The sequence below is a fragment of the Helianthus annuus genome, chromosome 14 (genome assembly GCF_002127325.2).
Source record: "Helianthus annuus cultivar XRQ/B chromosome 14, HanXRQr2.0-SUNRISE, whole genome shotgun sequence".
Classification (NCBI taxonomy): domain Eukaryota; kingdom Viridiplantae; phylum Streptophyta; class Magnoliopsida; order Asterales; family Asteraceae; genus Helianthus; species Helianthus annuus.
In genome coordinates, this window is record NC_035446.2 from 121,447,649 (window position 1) to 121,465,758 (window position 18,110).

General features: G+C 35.6%; 1 protein-coding gene across 1 annotated transcript; it reads left to right on the plus strand.

Moving 5' to 3' along the window:
* The first annotated feature begins 85 nt into the window (after window positions 1-85).
* Window positions 86-531, plus strand: LOC110907284. The gene is made up of 2 exons (XM_022152285.1): window positions 86-401; window positions 479-531. The coding sequence occupies exons 1-2, from the start codon at window positions 86-88 to the stop codon at window positions 529-531; spliced, it is 369 nt and encodes a 122-aa protein (XP_022007977.1).
* Window positions 532-18,110: the final 17,579 nt, after the last annotated feature.

Genomic DNA, 18,110 nt, shown 5'->3' on the forward strand with positions numbered 1-18,110 from the left:
GCTGAACTCCACCGGGCAGCAGAATCCTCTTTCACAGGTTCCGACCGAAGGTTGTAAGTGGCTGCCGGATAAGATAAATATTTTTATGTGGAGAGCCGAATTGAACAAAATTGCTACGGTTGATAATCTGAGAAGAAGAAACATTGAGGTTCAAGACGCGTCATGTGTGTTATGCAATGATGGTGAGGATTCGGTCTTTCACATCTTTTCGTCTTGTTATGTTGGCTTTAAAGATGTTGCTTTGATCCATGAGTTCGTGGGTTTGAAAGGGGCTCAAAAGGAAGCTTTCAAAGGTGTTACTAGGATTGGAGTTTGGTGTATCTGGAAAGCTAGAAATAAAGCGAGGTTCGAAAATAAGGAGGTTAGAATTGAGGAGATTATTAATGAAGTCAAGGCGCTTGGTTTTTTATGGTTTAAAAATAGGAGTAAATGTAAAGATATTGAGTGGAGCGATTGGTGTAAATTTGTAATTATGTAGGCTCGGTGGTGTTGTTTGGCCCCTCGTTTTTGAGGGTGTCGTTTTTGTTTTAATGAAGTTCTTCTTCAAAAAAAATAATAAAATCTTTTCCACTGATCAATGCTAAATTTGGAAGCATGTTTGAATCTTGCTGTTTGAAGAAGACTAAAAACTAATGTCATTCAAAGACGTACGGCAACTAATATTCATACCACGACTATTCAAGCACCCAAAACGAGAACGTAATATTATCTAAAAGACAAATATTATTGGGATGGTTAAAACTCTATATTTAGATGAGATAATGATTAAAAGAATCAATGGTAAAAGAATCAAGGGTAAGGCTATTGGGTGTGGTCATAATTTTTATGACCACCATGACTTTTCACGGTCGTGTCATGTAATCCACTTCTAATTCACCATCTATAACCACTATCCTAAGGGTATGGTCATGACCCAAACCACTAGCCTCTTATTTATTTTAATTTATTTTTGTGTAAAGAAAAAAGAAATAATTTGTTAAAAAATGGAAAGGAGGACCATGGTTGTGAGGGTTTAATCCATGCAAACCATGGTGGATCAATCAAGAGGGTGGTGTAGCCTTCCATTCATGTTCCTAGGTGGCAAATCATGTCCTAACCATGACCCTCACACCCTATAGCCTAAGTATAAAAATGGAGAAAACGAGTCGATCTATAATTTATAACCAGATCTTTTTAAACCGAATTATTTGTAAGAGAACATATAAGTAACAACGTAACAACATCCACTAATATATTATATAAATGCCTATTTACATAATATAAACTAGCAACAAGTTAAGGCATTGAGGTGTAGGGCTGTCCAAACTGCTCGACGATCAAGGATCGACGATCGAGGATCGCTCGAAAAATGCTCGTTCAATTCCCGCTCAGTTTGTAAATGAGCCGTTCGGCTCGGTTCGATTTGAAAACGAGCCAAGCATGAGTAAAGGTCCGCTCGCTCGTCGATCGCTCGGTTTTGCTCGAATATTTTTATGAAATAATTAATATATATATATATATTATAGATTTTATAGATATATATATATATACATATATAGTTATATAGATAAGTAGCCCAAGAAAAATTAAAAACCCAAGAAACATACTAGCCCAACTCAATACCAAAACCTAACCCTAAATCCTAAACATTCAAATCAGCACCTAATCTCCTATTACATACCTCATGCCACATACCTCGCTGCTGCTCAAGTTCAACTTATACGGATACAGTACAATCTCTTACCTCGCCGGCTACTTCAAATTAGCAGACGTACAATCTCCTACCTCCTACCACATACCTCGCTGCTTCTCATGTTTGATTTTTAGGATCCATTTTTGTGCTTCTTGATATTGTTAAGAACATTTTTAGGATCAGGATTTTAGTTATTTATTGCTTTTGTTAGCAAGGTGTTGGACATGTTTAATTAAGTTAGGATTTGTTTTTGTTGAATGGAGCCTGTAATAATCTTGATTTCAGTTTTTTTTGTGCTGCTACACATGTTTTAATTTCGGTGCTGAGAAAACCGAGCGAAAACGATCCGCTCGATTCAAATTCAGTCCGAGCACGAGCATCACTTTTGTGCTCGGTTTTGCAAATTTGATCCGATCGGATCAGATCAGTTGTAATTCAATCCGAGCACGAGCAGACCCTCGCTCAGATCGGATCGGCTCATGAACAGCCTTATTGAGGTGTTGTACCCCATGTTTTCGGGGTTTTTCAAAAAAAAAAAATTGATATTTCACTTTACACTCCAAACTACTTGATTTTGTAGTTTTAACCAAAAAGTTTTTAGTTTTTCCAGTTTAACCTCACAACTTTTTTACTTTCAATTTTGCACCCCTATGTTTTCCATATTTTGCAAAAGTTTTAGTTTTACGTTTAGTTCTAAATTTTGCGAGTTAACACGGCATCATATGTGTGTGTGGTTCAACGATTTTAGGTTTTGTTATACGCTTCGTTCTAAAGTTTGCGAGTTAACATGGCGCAACGTACGTGTGTGGTTCAGTGTATTTACGTCGTCTACTTTTTCCCGTTTAGTAAGTTCGTCACAACATGCGAGTCCTAAATTGAGTTAGTTATTATTTTCTATGTTTTATATGTCGGTCTAATTTCTCCACGTTAAGACGCCCCAACTTCAATGTTGGTGGTCGTTGGCTATAGTGTGGCATTGCTGCTATTTGTCACGGTTTTACGCCTCTACCGCAATGCGGGGGAGTAATACGATAGTTTGTTTATATGGATACAAGTCATGTAACGTAATAATTATGATACCATTAATTGTATTGAGCTTTTAGTGAATTACTTATTTGTATAAGATAGTAATACAAGCTTAACCGACAAAACATCTTTAACACATTGTAAATGTGAATTTGATCAGCAACATGTCAATTTCTTTGGCCGCGGCGCAACGCGCACGGGTCAATCTTCTAGTTTCTTAGAAAAAAAAACGTATGATACAATCTTGATGTGCACATGATTATTCAATCCAACACTAAAGAAAAAACATCCATTAATGAATTGTTTTAAACTTTCAAGTTTCAACACCATGAAATATAGCTAACATCCCCTACTTATGGTCTAGTGGTAGGAGGCTTGGGTTTTCCAATAGAGACTCAAGTTCAATTCCTATTTGTGCCACATGATTATGTTGTAACTGTAGTCGTTTCTATTATATAGGAACAAGAATTTACTATAAGTGTGTCTATTTCTATTATATAGTCATGCATTTATTGTAAGTGTGACGATTTGTTCACATTTGTCAATATGGTCGATTAAGATATATATGGTCAATTAAGACATATATCATATACTATTGGCCATTGTGATTCACTAAGGCCAATATGGTTCGTTAAGACATATATGACCCACTATAGGCCATTGTGATCCATTTAGGCCTACCATACCATTAAGACATGTATGATCTACTATGGGTCATTAATCCATTAAGACATAATATGGTCCATTAAGACATGCATGATCTACTATTGGCCATTGAGGCCCAATATAGCTTTCGTTAACACATATATGATCCACTATTGGCCATTGTTATCTATTAAGGCCCAATTAGTCCATTAATGAATGTCTTATCTACTATTCGCCACTTTGATCCATTAAGGACCACCATAGCCCATTAAGACATGTATGGTCTACTATTAGCCATGGTGATCTATTAAGGCCCAGTATGGTCCATTAAGACATGTATGATCTATTATTATTGTGATCCATTAACGCCCAGTATGGTCTATTAACACATATATGATTAGGGATGAGCTCGGTACCGGTACCAACGTACCAGTATAAAAAATGTTTGGTCGGGCATTATACGGTACTGATACTTGAAAGTAAAATTGAATAAAATACCGGTATCACACGGAATCGAAAGTACCCTTATTGGAAACGCCAATTAGTGGGTATAAAAATAATGCGGTACTAGTACTAATATGCGTACATTAAAAACGTGTATAAGCGTAACTAACATGTATACATTAACATATTATTTAAAAACTTTATGTTTTACGTTACAAAATTTACGTTTTACGTTAAAAAGTTTACGGTTTTAACTTTTTCTTTTTACAAAAACTTTTTTACACAAAACGAACGCACCCAGAAATCGCAACTCGGTAGGTGTCTCCGATAGATTGTTATCATTATCGACTGGGAAAAAAATATAAAAAACCAACAACAAAAATCAAAACAATGTGTGGATTCTTGAAAAAAACGGGGTTTGGCTCAGATTTTCCGATAATCAAAGGCTGCAAAGTGGGGTTGCAGGTTCAAAAACCTACCATCCACCATCCTTACCGCGCCGTCGTCACCAAAATATACGTTTTTTTTTTTTTTTTTTTTGCATCATCACCGCCCCAAATCCAGCAGATCAAAACCCACATAGTTCACTGTTCAATCTACCATAAAAAGACACCCAAAATCCTACAAATCCATACCAAACACAAAAAATCATATAAAAATCAAGAAACCTCCATTTTTTAGAACAGATCAAATCCACATAGTTCACTCTTCAAACCCACAAAAAATCAAGAAACCCCCATTTTTTACAACAGATCAAACCCACAAAAAAATCACTATACACCAGATGCAAATCATCTCCCCCATCTCCGTTGGACCTACCCTCCACCGTCACCCACCACTGCTGCCATACCACCAAACTCACCGCCGTTGCCGCCACCAACACATCGCCGGAATCTGCCTTCCCGAGAATGACATCGCCTTCCCGATAACGAATTTGCCAGAAATTTGTTCACCAACTTCTCCTGCTTGTTAGATCTTACGCACCTTCACCGGAAATGGTTTTTGCTTTGGATTTGTTTCCTTATGCACAACTTCACCGGACTTAGTATGGGAGGTTATTGTCTTGTCGGAAAAATCCCCACCCCACAACCACCACGACACGGCGGTTTGAGGGCTGTTAACCGGAGTTGGAGTCTGCTTCTTCGGCGATGGTGGTGGCGAAAGGGATGGTGCTGATGTCGCCGGACGGGAAATGAGATGGGATAAGAAAGGGGGCGGCGAATGGGGGCGCCGGTGATGGTTTTCTTCGGCGGTTAGGTTTTGAAGGAGTGTGAGAGATACATCTCTGGTTTTTGAAGAGATGAGAGAGAGATGAAACAGATTAAGATTTGACAGAGAGAGAAAGCATTTAAAGACAGACAAAGACATAGAGAGAGATTTGACATATAGGGAAAATTACTAAATTGCCCTTTATATTTTAAAATTATGCTGCATACGTGTCATTATCTTATTGGTGTAGAGTGGTTCTCTCGGTTCTTACAACTGGGGGTGGTTTTTATTTTAGCGGCTCCTTATATATATATATATATATATATATATATATAGGGTTGGGTTCATTTCAGAACTCTAAATAATTGCAGAACTTTCAGAACTCCTAATAAACAATCATTTTATATATATTTTTTTGTATTTAGGATCTTTTTATCATCTATTATATATATTTTAATGATTACATACATGTTAAAAGTAGTTTACATATGTTCAATAGCCAAATTATATTTATGTGTAATAACTAGTTAGATATATGTAAAAAAACTAGTTTACATATGTGTAATTATAAAATTACATATAAAAAATGATATAATTACTCTTAACATGTATGTAATCATAAAAATACACATAATAAATGATAAAATTATCCTAAACATAAAAATATATAAATAAAAAGATTGTTTATTAGGAGTTCTGCGAGTTCTGTAAATATTTATGGTTCTGAAATGATCCTTACCCTATATATATATATATATGGTTCAAATGAAAACCACTTTTATTGTGAAAACTCGAAAACTAACTAAAAAAGCCTAAAAAAACCTAAAAAACATACAAAAAATTTTTTTTTTTTTACAATTTTTTTTAGAAAAATCGCTACTTTTTATATATGGAAAAAAAATTTCAAAAAAAAAAAAAAAAAAAAATTGGTTGTACTGCACATGTGCACTAATACGGAAAGCCTAAACCACTTAACCCACCCCCCACCGACACCCCCCAAAAACCTAAACCCCCCACCCCCCCCCCCCCAAAAAAAAAAAAAAAAAAAAAAACCTAAACCCCCCACCCCCACCCTCCCGAAAACCTAAAACTAAACCCTAAACATAAACCCGAAAAAAACCTAACCCCCCCACCCCCACCCCCCAAAAACCTAAACCCCCCTCCCCCCCCCCCCCCCCCCCCCACACCCAAAAACCTAATCCTAATCCTAAACCTCCAAAAAAACTAACCCTAAAAGCTAAACTAGAATAAAAAAGCTAATTTTAAGCATGTAATGCACATTGTAGTACATGTTATATTGCACATGTGCACTACTATAATAATAGTATTGAAAACAAGACGACACCATAAATCTTTTTTTATGTCATAAAAAATATGCTCGAATATACTTGAATGAAAGATAAGAAAATTTGTGATCTTATGGTGCCATTTTTGTTTTAAAATGATAACGTATGGAGAAATGGGAAATGTTTGAAAAGTTATATATTTTTTGTTTCAATTTTACCCCTCCTTCATTAAAAGTCTTTCCCCCCCCCCCTCCTTTTTAGTGGGTTTTAGTTGGTTTTCTAGTTTTCACAATAACTAGTGGTTTTCATTTGAACCTTCCCCTATATATATATATATATATATATAGGGTAATGCTCTACAAGAAACCTTAGATTTTTAGAAAACCTTGAAAACCCATCACATGGCCTACATTTGGCCACATGTCCCACCCAACTTCATCTCCTTTTTGCTTTTGAGGGCACTATGGTAAATTTACATATGCCTACCCCACCCCAAAGATCTATTGACCAACATGATTTGACACCATCATTAATGTACCCATCACATCATTCTCATCCTTCATCCTCCATTTCGTTTAGTGTATTTCAAATAATTTTTTTTTTCAAAATATCTTCATCTTCCTAAACAAGTTCTTTAATACTAGATCCACCATTAATATACTATGGAGCATTCAACTTCCTAAACAAGGTCTTTACTTCGATCTTTACCCACCTCACATTTAGATGTACTTTCAAAACTCCATTTCTTTACCTTTTAGCTTCCCCCATTTGCAAAACTCCATGAACTTCATCTCTGTTTGTTGAAAGCTGATTTCGGGTGTGTTCATCTTCATCTCACGTCGTCATCTTCATCTCGGGTGTGCTCATGCTTGTTGAAAGCTGATTTATAGAGTGAGAAACAACAATCTTCATCATGTTCATCAAGAACACCAAGAATACACAGATATAAGCAAGTTGGAAGATCTTCATCGTGTTCATCGCACGGTTCTAGATCCGGTTAGTGTTTTAGAGAGAGAAAGTTGCTGCTTTAGAGAGAGAAACAACAATCTCTTGAGTATTTTATTTTGAAAAATCATTTTCACACTTGATGTTTTTGTTAAAATAGTTGCTAATAGTTTTTTGTGTAATGGCTGTTTTAGAGAGGAACATGATTTTTTGTTAAAATGGTTCTAAAAAGTGGTGAATGTTTATGTAATTTGTAGGTTTTTATTTTTGTGTTAAAAAGTTTGTGTTTGGTTTGGTTGCTTGTTTAGGGCTTTTGATCTCTGAACAGTAATTGTTTTTTGTTGGTTTGCTTAATTCTCAAACAATGTGGATCTGATTGCAATTTTGAACATCGTCATACCCTAATACATGTTACACTTTATCCTATTAGACATAGCCATACAGTTTAAATTATTATAGTTATGACGTGTTTAACACATGCCCGATTTTTTAATTTTTAGACGTCTAATAATCGGCACATCTGTTTTTAAAAACGAAAAGCCAAGTTTGACTTACAGCTCAACCAACGTAACACGTGTTATAGTCTGAACTCCTGTTTCACAGCTAAGCCAAGTTTGTCTTACAGCACAACCAATGTAACACGTGTTATAGTCTGAACTTCTGGTTATGAATGTGTTAATATTTATGTCTGGTTAACGACTTAACGGTTATCTTATCTTTTTGTTATTAGGACGGTGATGGATTCAAGGGAAATAAGATCCAATTCTCGGGACCGTTTGGTTTCGTCAAACGTGGATCAGATGCTCAAGCATCATGACCATGTTTATGTTACAGCACAACACAACTAACACATGTTATAGGTTGAACTTCTCGGACATGCATGTGTTACATGTGACATGAAACCTATGTACAACGTAACACGTGTTACGTGTGACATGAAAACACATTTTTATAACTTCCCTGGCATACGCACACCCACATCATGGTGTTTTGCAAACCACCTTCATATACATGAATACAAGTCGGGTTATAATGGATGCTTACATGTTATTATATGTATACAAGTGGGGTTACAACAAGATTACGATATTAACTAAGCTCACCATTAAACTCATCGCCCCCGTCGACTGTTTTCACCCTTGTCACATGTTAAGAAATTACATGTTCCGAACAGATAAATTGTAACACATGTTAGATCAGTATATACACATCATGGTGTTTTGTAAACCACTAGCGTATACATGAATACATGTTAGGTTACAAAAAGATTATAATAGAGGCTTAACACGTGTTATACATTCCAAAATGTGCAAAACAAATGACCCGTTTCATATTATATATTCCAAAATTACCGGTACATCATTTTCTTAGTGCTATGTATTTTCGTTTACTAGTAATATGTAATGTGAGACTCTTATTGTTTTGTCTAGTACACGATGTTAAAACGGTATGGACTTAACACATTCTGGAAGTCTTAACACACGTTATAAAAGAGGCTTAACACACGTTATATCAGGTATACTATGTTGTTATTAAGTTACTATTGGAGTTTATGTATCCATTCTGGAAGTCTTAACACACGTTATAATAGAGGCTTAACACACGTTACACATGTTACAGTATGTATATACAAATCATGGTGTTTTGGAAACCACTAGCTTATACATGATACCATATTGGGTTAAACCAAGATTATAACAGAGGCTTAACACATGTTATCCCAGGTATACGGTGTTACAATATTTACTTGTATGTTCCATATTAACTTGTACACGTGTTACGATCAGTATATGCACATCATGGTGTTTTGCAAACCACTTTCATATCCATTAATACAAGTCGGGTTATAATGGATGCTTACATGTTATCATATGTATACAAGTGGGGTTACAACAAGATTACGATATTGTACAAGTGGGGTTACAACAAGATTACGATATTAACTAAGCTCACCATTAAACTCATCGCCCCCGTCGACTGTTTTTACCCTTGTCACATGTTAAGCAATTACATGTTCCGAATAGACAAATTGTAACACATGTTAGATCAGTATATACACATCATGGTGTTTTGTAAACCACTAGCTTATACATGAATACATGTCAGGTTACAAAAAGATTATAACAGAGGCTTAACACATGTTATACATTCCAAAATGTTATCCCAGGTATACGGTGTTACAATATTTACTTGTATGTTCCATATTAACTTGTACACGTGTTACGATCAGTATATGCACATCGTGGTGTTTTGCAAACCACTTTCATATACATGAATACAAGTCGGGTTACATCATGGTGTTCTGTTACAGCATGAACCACCAACACATGTTATAAATGAATGAAGACTTCTTTTCCAAAGGATGTGACTTATTCAATTTCCTCGCATTAACGTCGCCTACATCCATCCAGCTGGTCAATTGAATATCTTTTATGGATCTGTTTCTGTAAATCAACACACGTTACATATCATTCTAACAGGTGCTTAACACATGTTATGGGTATGTCTCTGTAAATCAAGCAACCCAACAAAAAAACAATTATTGTTAAGATCAAAAGCCCCAAACAAGCAACCAAACCAACAAAAAAACCCATTTAAAATCTCATCCTAAAGTTTTGGATTTATTTAAAATACATGAACATTAACCATTACTAGAACAAGCATTAACTTCGCCTACATCCATCCAGCTTGTCAATTGAATATCTTTATGGGTTTGTTTCTGTAAATCAACACACGTTATATAACATTCTAACAGGGGGCTTAACACATGTTATGGGCCTGAGTCTGTGAATCAAGCAACCAAACAAAAAAACACTTACTGTTCAGATCAAAAACCCAAACAAGCAACCCAAACCAACAAAAAACAGCTACTGTTAAGATCAAAAGCAAACCAAACCAACAAAAAAAAAACCCGTTCAAAATCTCATCCTAAAGTTTTTGATTTATTTAAAATACAAAATCATATTAACAACCATTACTAAAACACTTTCAGCACACAAAAACATATTAATAACCATTTCAACACAAAATCAAGTGTGAAATGATATTTCAAGAACACTTACCGGATCTATAACCGTCCGATGAACACGAAGAAGATCTTCAAACCTTCTTCTCTCACACACACTCGTGCGTGTGTCTTGTTCTCTCTCTAAAACAACATACTTCAAACTTCTTCTCTCTCACACAATTGTATGTGTGTTCTTGGTGTTATAGATGAACATGATGAAGATTGTTGTTTCTCTCTCTAAAACAAAAAATTCATCTCTCTAAAAACCTTCATCCTGCCGTCGTTCTCTCTCTAAAACAACAATCTTCAAACATTTTCTCTTTCACACGATGTAGATCTGAACTTGAAGATCGAAACTTTCTCTCTCTAAAAACATTCATCTTGTGCATCGTTCTTCTCACACACACACTCGTGCGTGTGTCTTTGTGATTTTTTCAGACCACATAATGCTGAAATTATCTTCAAATGAAGATCACCATTGAAGGATCACCATTGAAGACCATGGAGCTTTTCTCTTTCACATGATGAAGAAAGAGGAGAGAGATAATAGTGTATTGAAAGATTTGACTAGAAGAAAGAGGAGAGAGATGATGATACTAGTGGGTTTTGTCATTTTCAATGCCAAAAAGTGTTTTTCTTCTACCGAAAATGCCCTTCCAGCATCATTAATGTGTATTATAAGATTTCTTTTAATTCTAATTCTTACCAAAATGATGAGAGCCATTGATCAAGTTATATGAAAGCTAATCAATGGATGACAATGGGTTTGCATAGTTTTCTTAAAAAGATAGAGTTTCTTATATAGCCAAGCCCTATATATATATATATATATATATATATATATATATATATATATGGGTGAGAGTTGGCTACAAAGTCTATTTTTCCTACAAAGTGTAAAAAGTAATAAAACACCATCATGTCAATCATAAAACACACTCAAAACCCACAAATAATAAAGTGAATATTACTAAAACGTCATATTTGTGGGTTTTGTGTTGTGTTTTGAATGATAAGGCTTTGATTATTGAATGACTAACATTAGTGTGTTTTATATTGATTATCATGTTGTGTTTTTTATTCATAGTTCTACAATGGTGTGTTTGAAGTTTTTATGGACTGTTAAAGTTTGGATATTGTGTTTTAGTAATCTTCACTCTGTTATTTGTGAGTTTTGAGTATGTTTTATGGCTAAAATTGTGGTGTTTTATGCCTTTGTACACTTTGTAGGAAAAATGAACTTTGTAGCCGAACCCCACCCATATATATATATATATATATATATATATATATATAGTGGAGAGTTCAAATGAGAAGATTTTTTTTTAAGAAGAAATGTCAACCAATAAGAATGATTCATTTTACTTCATTTGATTTTTGCATTTAATATTGGTGTAAGGGTATATTGGTAAACTTAGATAGATCATTAATTGGTAGTCTTCCTTTTTAATAGCTTTTTTTGGAAGGGTGACTTTCAATATGTACATGGACCATTGGTCACCGGGTCCCCGTCTAGGACGGTTACTCGTCAGCCCAGCTTTCGTAGACGCGATGTTCTATCGGGCCCCGGCTGCCGCTCTGACTGACCTTCGCTCGAAAACCATACTGCACCCATACGAGAGACTCGCTGGGGTAACAGCTGGATGAAAACCGGGTTGCCCTCAGGACCGCACCATGCCTCGGTAGGAACGATCCATCATTGGGACGTCCTCCCCCCATAACGCCGCAGCCGTGGATCGAACCGGTGACCTCCAAGGAGGAACCGGCCCAACCCTACCACATGGGACCAACTGGGCTAGGGGTTCGGATTTTTTTAATAGCTAACTACATTAAATTTGTAACTTATTTTTTAAAAAAAACATATTTTTCAAAAAAAAAGAAAAATATATAATTTAAAGTGTAGCATAAATTAGGAGATGTGTAGGATGAATTACGAGCTGTGTAGCATAAATTTCAATATGTATAGGACAAATTTCAAAACGTGTTGGATAAATTTTGATGTGTGTAAGAAAAAACTCAAGTGTGGAGGTTGATAGTGTTTATGACTAATTAATTAGTCAAAGATAATAATAAATGAGGTGAGAGAAAAACTATTTAATGTTTTACATTTGTACCCTTTGTTCTTTTTCTTATTAATTTAATTTTCTTCTCAAATAAACCTTCTCCTATATATATATCTAATAATAGTTTGAATTTTTAGATATGTAGTAAAAAATTTTTGGTTTTTCAATATTAAATAATGTAATTTTTAAATAAAAATATTATTTGAGAGAGAAGTTTTTGATGAAATATTTTGGGGAAAGGTTTAAGTTTTAGGATGAAATATTTTTTTTTAGGGAAGGGGGGAGGAAGTTGTTTTAGAATGAAATATTTTTGGGAGGAGTTAAAATTTTAAATTTTAAATTGAAATATTTTGTAGAGAATTTTTAAAGATGTGGTAAGTTTAATATTTGGTAACACATATTTTTTCTATGACATTTGTTAACATTTCGTTACATAAAATACACAAAGGGACTCTGGTGTGACAAATGTTTATAATTTTAAGTGTGCCTGTTGTCTAAGTTTTGGTCAAACAAAATAATATATGTGGCCATATATACTAAATCCTAGACACACTATTCAACATATAATGTGGTCGTAAATAACATTTTGGGCACACTTTATTAGTGTGGTTTTTTTCTTAATGTGTGGCTAAATGTTCCGAATACATCTCTTTTAAGTCAAATGAAACAAATATTATGGTCGTAGATCACATTTGGCTACACTTTTTTAGCGTGGCTAATAAATGTCATGGTTTTTTTAAGTGTGACTAATAAATGTTACAGTTTTTTTTTCTTAAAGTGTGGCTAAATGTTTTGAATAAATATGTTATTGGTCACTTGAAAACAAATACCGTGATCGTATATAACATTTGGCCTCACTTTTCGGCCATGGCTAGAAAATGTTACATTTTTATGAGAAAGCGTGGCTAAAGGTTTCAGAAATGTATGTTTTTGGTCACATGAATATAAAATCAAATAAATACCATGGCGATTGATCACATTTGACCACACTTTAAGTAAATATCACATGTTATTCTAAAAGGCTAAATTTTTTTAATTGTTATACAACAGTCAAATGAAAAAATAAAATGTGTTGGTAAAAGTAGGCTAGAAGGTTTCGAAATGTCATTGATAACCTTTAGCCGCACATTTATTTGAAAGTGTGACATGGAGGTTTTTGAAAAAGTGTAGTCGTAGGTCACATTTCACGTAGTGAAGAAAACATTCCACATCTCGCCAAAGAAAGACTAAAGCCTACATTTATCCTTATCAATAGAAGAATAGAAGAATTAGGGTGAGACTTAAAGATACTGACTATCGAAAAGATTAACATCGACTATTATGATACCCTACGCAAATCCGAAATCAGTCGTCGCCATGAGAAATTCTTGGTTCATAAACATTCCCTGCCTCTTAAATCAGCAAAGCGTTTTGGACTTAGTTGGCTGTGGATGTAACGCTCCGCATTTTTGTACTTCCTTATTTTAGCAAGTCATGTCGTACTTTCCACTTTTAGACACTTATACCCTCGTTGTAATCTGTTTTGTTTCAATTTGTAATCCGAGACTATTGATCATAATGAAAACGAAGTTATTTTAATCACGTTCGAGTATTCATGTTAGACTTGTGTACAACTGTAATCAAAATACGCATTGTTTGAACGATATATTATCCAAGATTTTGATTCTTGACATTTAATACTCGTTAAACTGATAAAGGCTCGTGAAATAATGAAATTCGAATCCTAATCCTTGAAACTCGAAAGCTTCGTGAAATAAATAATCGTTGAAAGGTTCTTATCCTTAAAATAATTCGTTTATAAAATATGGTTATTTAGTTATTTTTTTGTTTAAATAATTAACTAATTAATTTTACCATTATATGTTTTTACTTTTATAAAAATAACCTAGTTAGTTAGGTAACATAAACTAACCAAGTTAGAGTTAGTTAAGCTAAACTAGTCAATTAGATTTCGAGGACGAAATCTCCTAAAGTAGGGGAGACTGTAACATCCGTTAAAAACGGATGCCCAAAGCCCGACTCGTTTTGTAAACCGGATTTGAAACGTAATAAATGAAAAATGGAAATTTATTTATGTATTTATTTATTTATTTTTATCATGGATTGATCCTATCGTATAGTTTTAGTTTGAACTAAAAGAACAACTTTCGAGTTTGATATATTTGACCAAGCTTCAAAGATGATTTGTTTTCTTTCTTCTCTAGTGCATTAATGAGAGTTTATTGTCTCTATGAAATACATCTAATAGAAACTAGTAACCGAACAATTTGAATGGTAATCATGGAAATTCGAAACACCATAGACCAAACTAGTTACCGAATATAACAACCCTAAAATAAACCGACACCCTAAAAATATTTATAGTATCCCAATACGTCCTAAAATACACCCCATATACGAAAACGGTCCTTGAAAACATTTTTTTATTAAAAAAAACGAATTTTAAGGGTCTCTCGCGGGGCGCGTAAGCCACCCCCTTGACCTACGCGGGCCGCGAGCGAGGGGCCAAGCGGCAACACCCGGAAGCCGCCACGTGTCGACACGTGGCGAGGCTATACTGGTGACAAATCAAGGCTAGGGCCTACAACCCTATGTCGCAGGCCGCGTAAGCCCCAGCTTAAGCTTACGCGGGGCGTGAGGAACTCGATTTCAGACCCTATAAATATGAGGCATCGGCTTCAGTCTCCGATCGCTCACACACATTCTTTCTCTCGAAATTTCTTATAGTATAAGCTATTTCCGGGCATAATACCCCCTAAATAACGAAGTTCTGCTCCGTTGTAAGTATCATAACCCCGGTTACGTATTAGATACGCTGCCCGATTGATCCAGGGTTCCGTAATGGCTGTCGTGGTTCTGCCCGACGTAGTCGTTGGAATGCCGTCGCGGGGAGGGTATTACTAATGTAAATATAGGGATATTACATTAACACGTGTGCATTTGTGTAATTTATAGATAATCACCATGAAACCCTTAAAGAAAACCTAAGACAACAATATGAGTAATCTCCTTTTTACAAACTGTTTTACAAAACCTTAAATATTTTACAATGTGGTTAAGCAGTGATTGAGTCTTTGTAGTCTTCAATTGCTGCCGGTATGTTGGGGTTTTGTATACAAAATGTGAGACACGTTACCATTGGACAAAGAGTTAGCCAATGTGTAATATGACCCACCAGTCAGGATTGACAGTACTGAATGAGTAATTGTGTAGATATAAACATTGTAATCGCTCTCAATACTGAAAATTCATAAAATTCTTCTTGATTAAACTGGGATTCACTCACCAGTATTTCCCACTGACAAAATGTTTTTAAACGCGTTTCAGGTAACAAAATGTGAAAGCCAACTAGAAGCCAGCTGGACAGCACTGAAGACTTGGAAAAGTGGCTATAAAAGTTACCTAAATAAAGAAGATGTTTTATTTCAATAAAATGAGGTTTATCCCTATAAATCAGTTTGTAATGAAAACTTCGGTTTTGTCCCAATATATTTATTTATATAAAATATGGTGTTTTACTCTCATAAAATATTTCCTAACTACGTTCCTGATGTAATTTCCGCTGCCAAATTGATAAACACCGATACCACCGAATCTGGTTCTCGCGGCCGCCCGTTCCCGGGACAGATAGGGGGCGGGGGTTGCGAAAGAAGGTGGTATCAGAGCTAAGCCACTGATTCAGCCATAGAAGTGTTTTGCTGACACCAAAATATTATTCAATATGTTAGGAAATAAATTACGGAAATACGTGCCTACCTTAACAATTATAGCGCTATAGGATTAACGCACCGCCCTTGAGTCTTGGGGTATTGTTAAGTAAGGCATGTTAACCTCCCTTGAGTCTTGGGGAAAGGAAATTTGCGTTGGAAACTTTGGTTTGACGTATAATGCCACCGTTTCAGCATATTAGTAACTTGTGTTATGCTATTCATGTTGGATATGAGTACATTTAATCATTTTTTAATCTATTTATGCTATGTATTAAACTTGTATACTCGCCAACATTTTTGTTGATCTTATTTTAATACATGTTGCATGTTGATAGTAAAGATGTTGAAGAATCAAGCTAGGGTGCACATAGAAACACACCTTGGAAATAAACAATGTTAATCTTTGTTTTGTTTGATACAATTTGGTTTTGGATTTGAATTTTGTATGACAATTTAGTAATTTCATGAAATTTGATTTTTATATCTATTGTCACAATTAGTGTTATGATGCTTTGAGCGATTTGTTCGTGTCATCCTGATATTTCCGCCATCGGTTGGAGTGTGACAGATGAGCACATGAAAACTGTACAGTTAAGTGTGCTCAGGTGCTAGGATGGATGATCTACTGGGAAGTCTCCACCTGAGCTATTAAAAACAAATTCGTGATTTCCCGGATGGGCAACCCATCGGGGGTAAAGCTGACAATATTGGTGGTGCCATGGGCCGGATGTTACAAATGGTATCAGAGCTACTCTTGAGCCGTTCGGGATGGTGGGGGCAAACTTCATCAAGGACAAGGACGATGAGTCCCTATATATGGGGAGTTGATTGTAATGAAACTGACTATCAAAAACATTAACATGGACCATTGTGACACCAAAGGCAAATCCATCGATTGTGGACATGAAAGATTCTTGGTTCATAAGACATTCTCTGCCTCTTAAATCACCAACATGTTTTGGGCTTAGTTGGCTGTGGAGCACATGAAAACTCCACAGTTAATTGTGCTTAGGTGTGAGTAGCAGTAGGATGGTTGACCTCATGAGAAGTTTCCACATGTGCAATCATAAACAAGTTCTTGGGTTCTTGGATGGGCAACCCATCAGGGGGAAAGCAGACAATATTAGTGGTGTGATGGCCAGATGGGCAACCCATTGGGGATAAAGCGGACAATATTGGTGGTGCGAGGGGTCGGGTGTTACAAAATCCGTTAAAATTGTAACGATACTGACTACCAAATAGACTAAAATGGACCATTGTGACACCCTAGACAAATCCCACATCGGTCGTGGCTAGGAGAGATTATTGGTTCATAAGATATGCCCCACCTCTTAAATCACCAATGCGTTTTGGGCTTAGTTGGCTATGGAGTACATATAAACTCCATATTTAAACGTGCACATGTAGGAGTAGTACTCTTGATGCACTTTTGTGTGGATGTGACTCGATTATGTTCAAGACCGAAGTCGATGAAATTCTTCCGTTGTGCGACCCGAATGACGACACACTACGAATGACGAAGACAATTGATGACATAATGACATCATTATAAAGTATGTTAACAGAATGCATGGTTGTATATCGATGTTACATATAATACACTGTATATTGATATAGACTACATACATGGTATATCGATATAGACTACATAGACTAAATCAATATAGTCTATATCAAAATTGATCATGGTATATCGATATGGTCTTGTATTGTGTCGATGGTTTCTCTTATATATCGATGTATATCGATTACTGTCAAGTGTGTCGACGTAACTGGTTTGTGTATAAATACCAGCAGATGTCTTTGTTTCAAGTGAGCTTGAATGAGCTAGAGAGAGTGTGTGGTGAGAGAGAGAGTTCCGGTGTGCTTTGTATTTCTCAAATATTGAACCGAAACTCTGTCGAATCGAATACACGAATGGGTTAATCGTTGAATCTTTATATTGTCTTTACTCTCTCGCTCGGTTTGTGTCGTAGCTTGGATTCCGCACTCGCTACGGCATCCGAAACAAGAAATCATCGTAGTATGACGATCCGTATCGGGACCTACAAGTGGTATCAGAGCCTAAGGCTCGATTTCTTGTTGAAAACCGAGTTTCCTGTG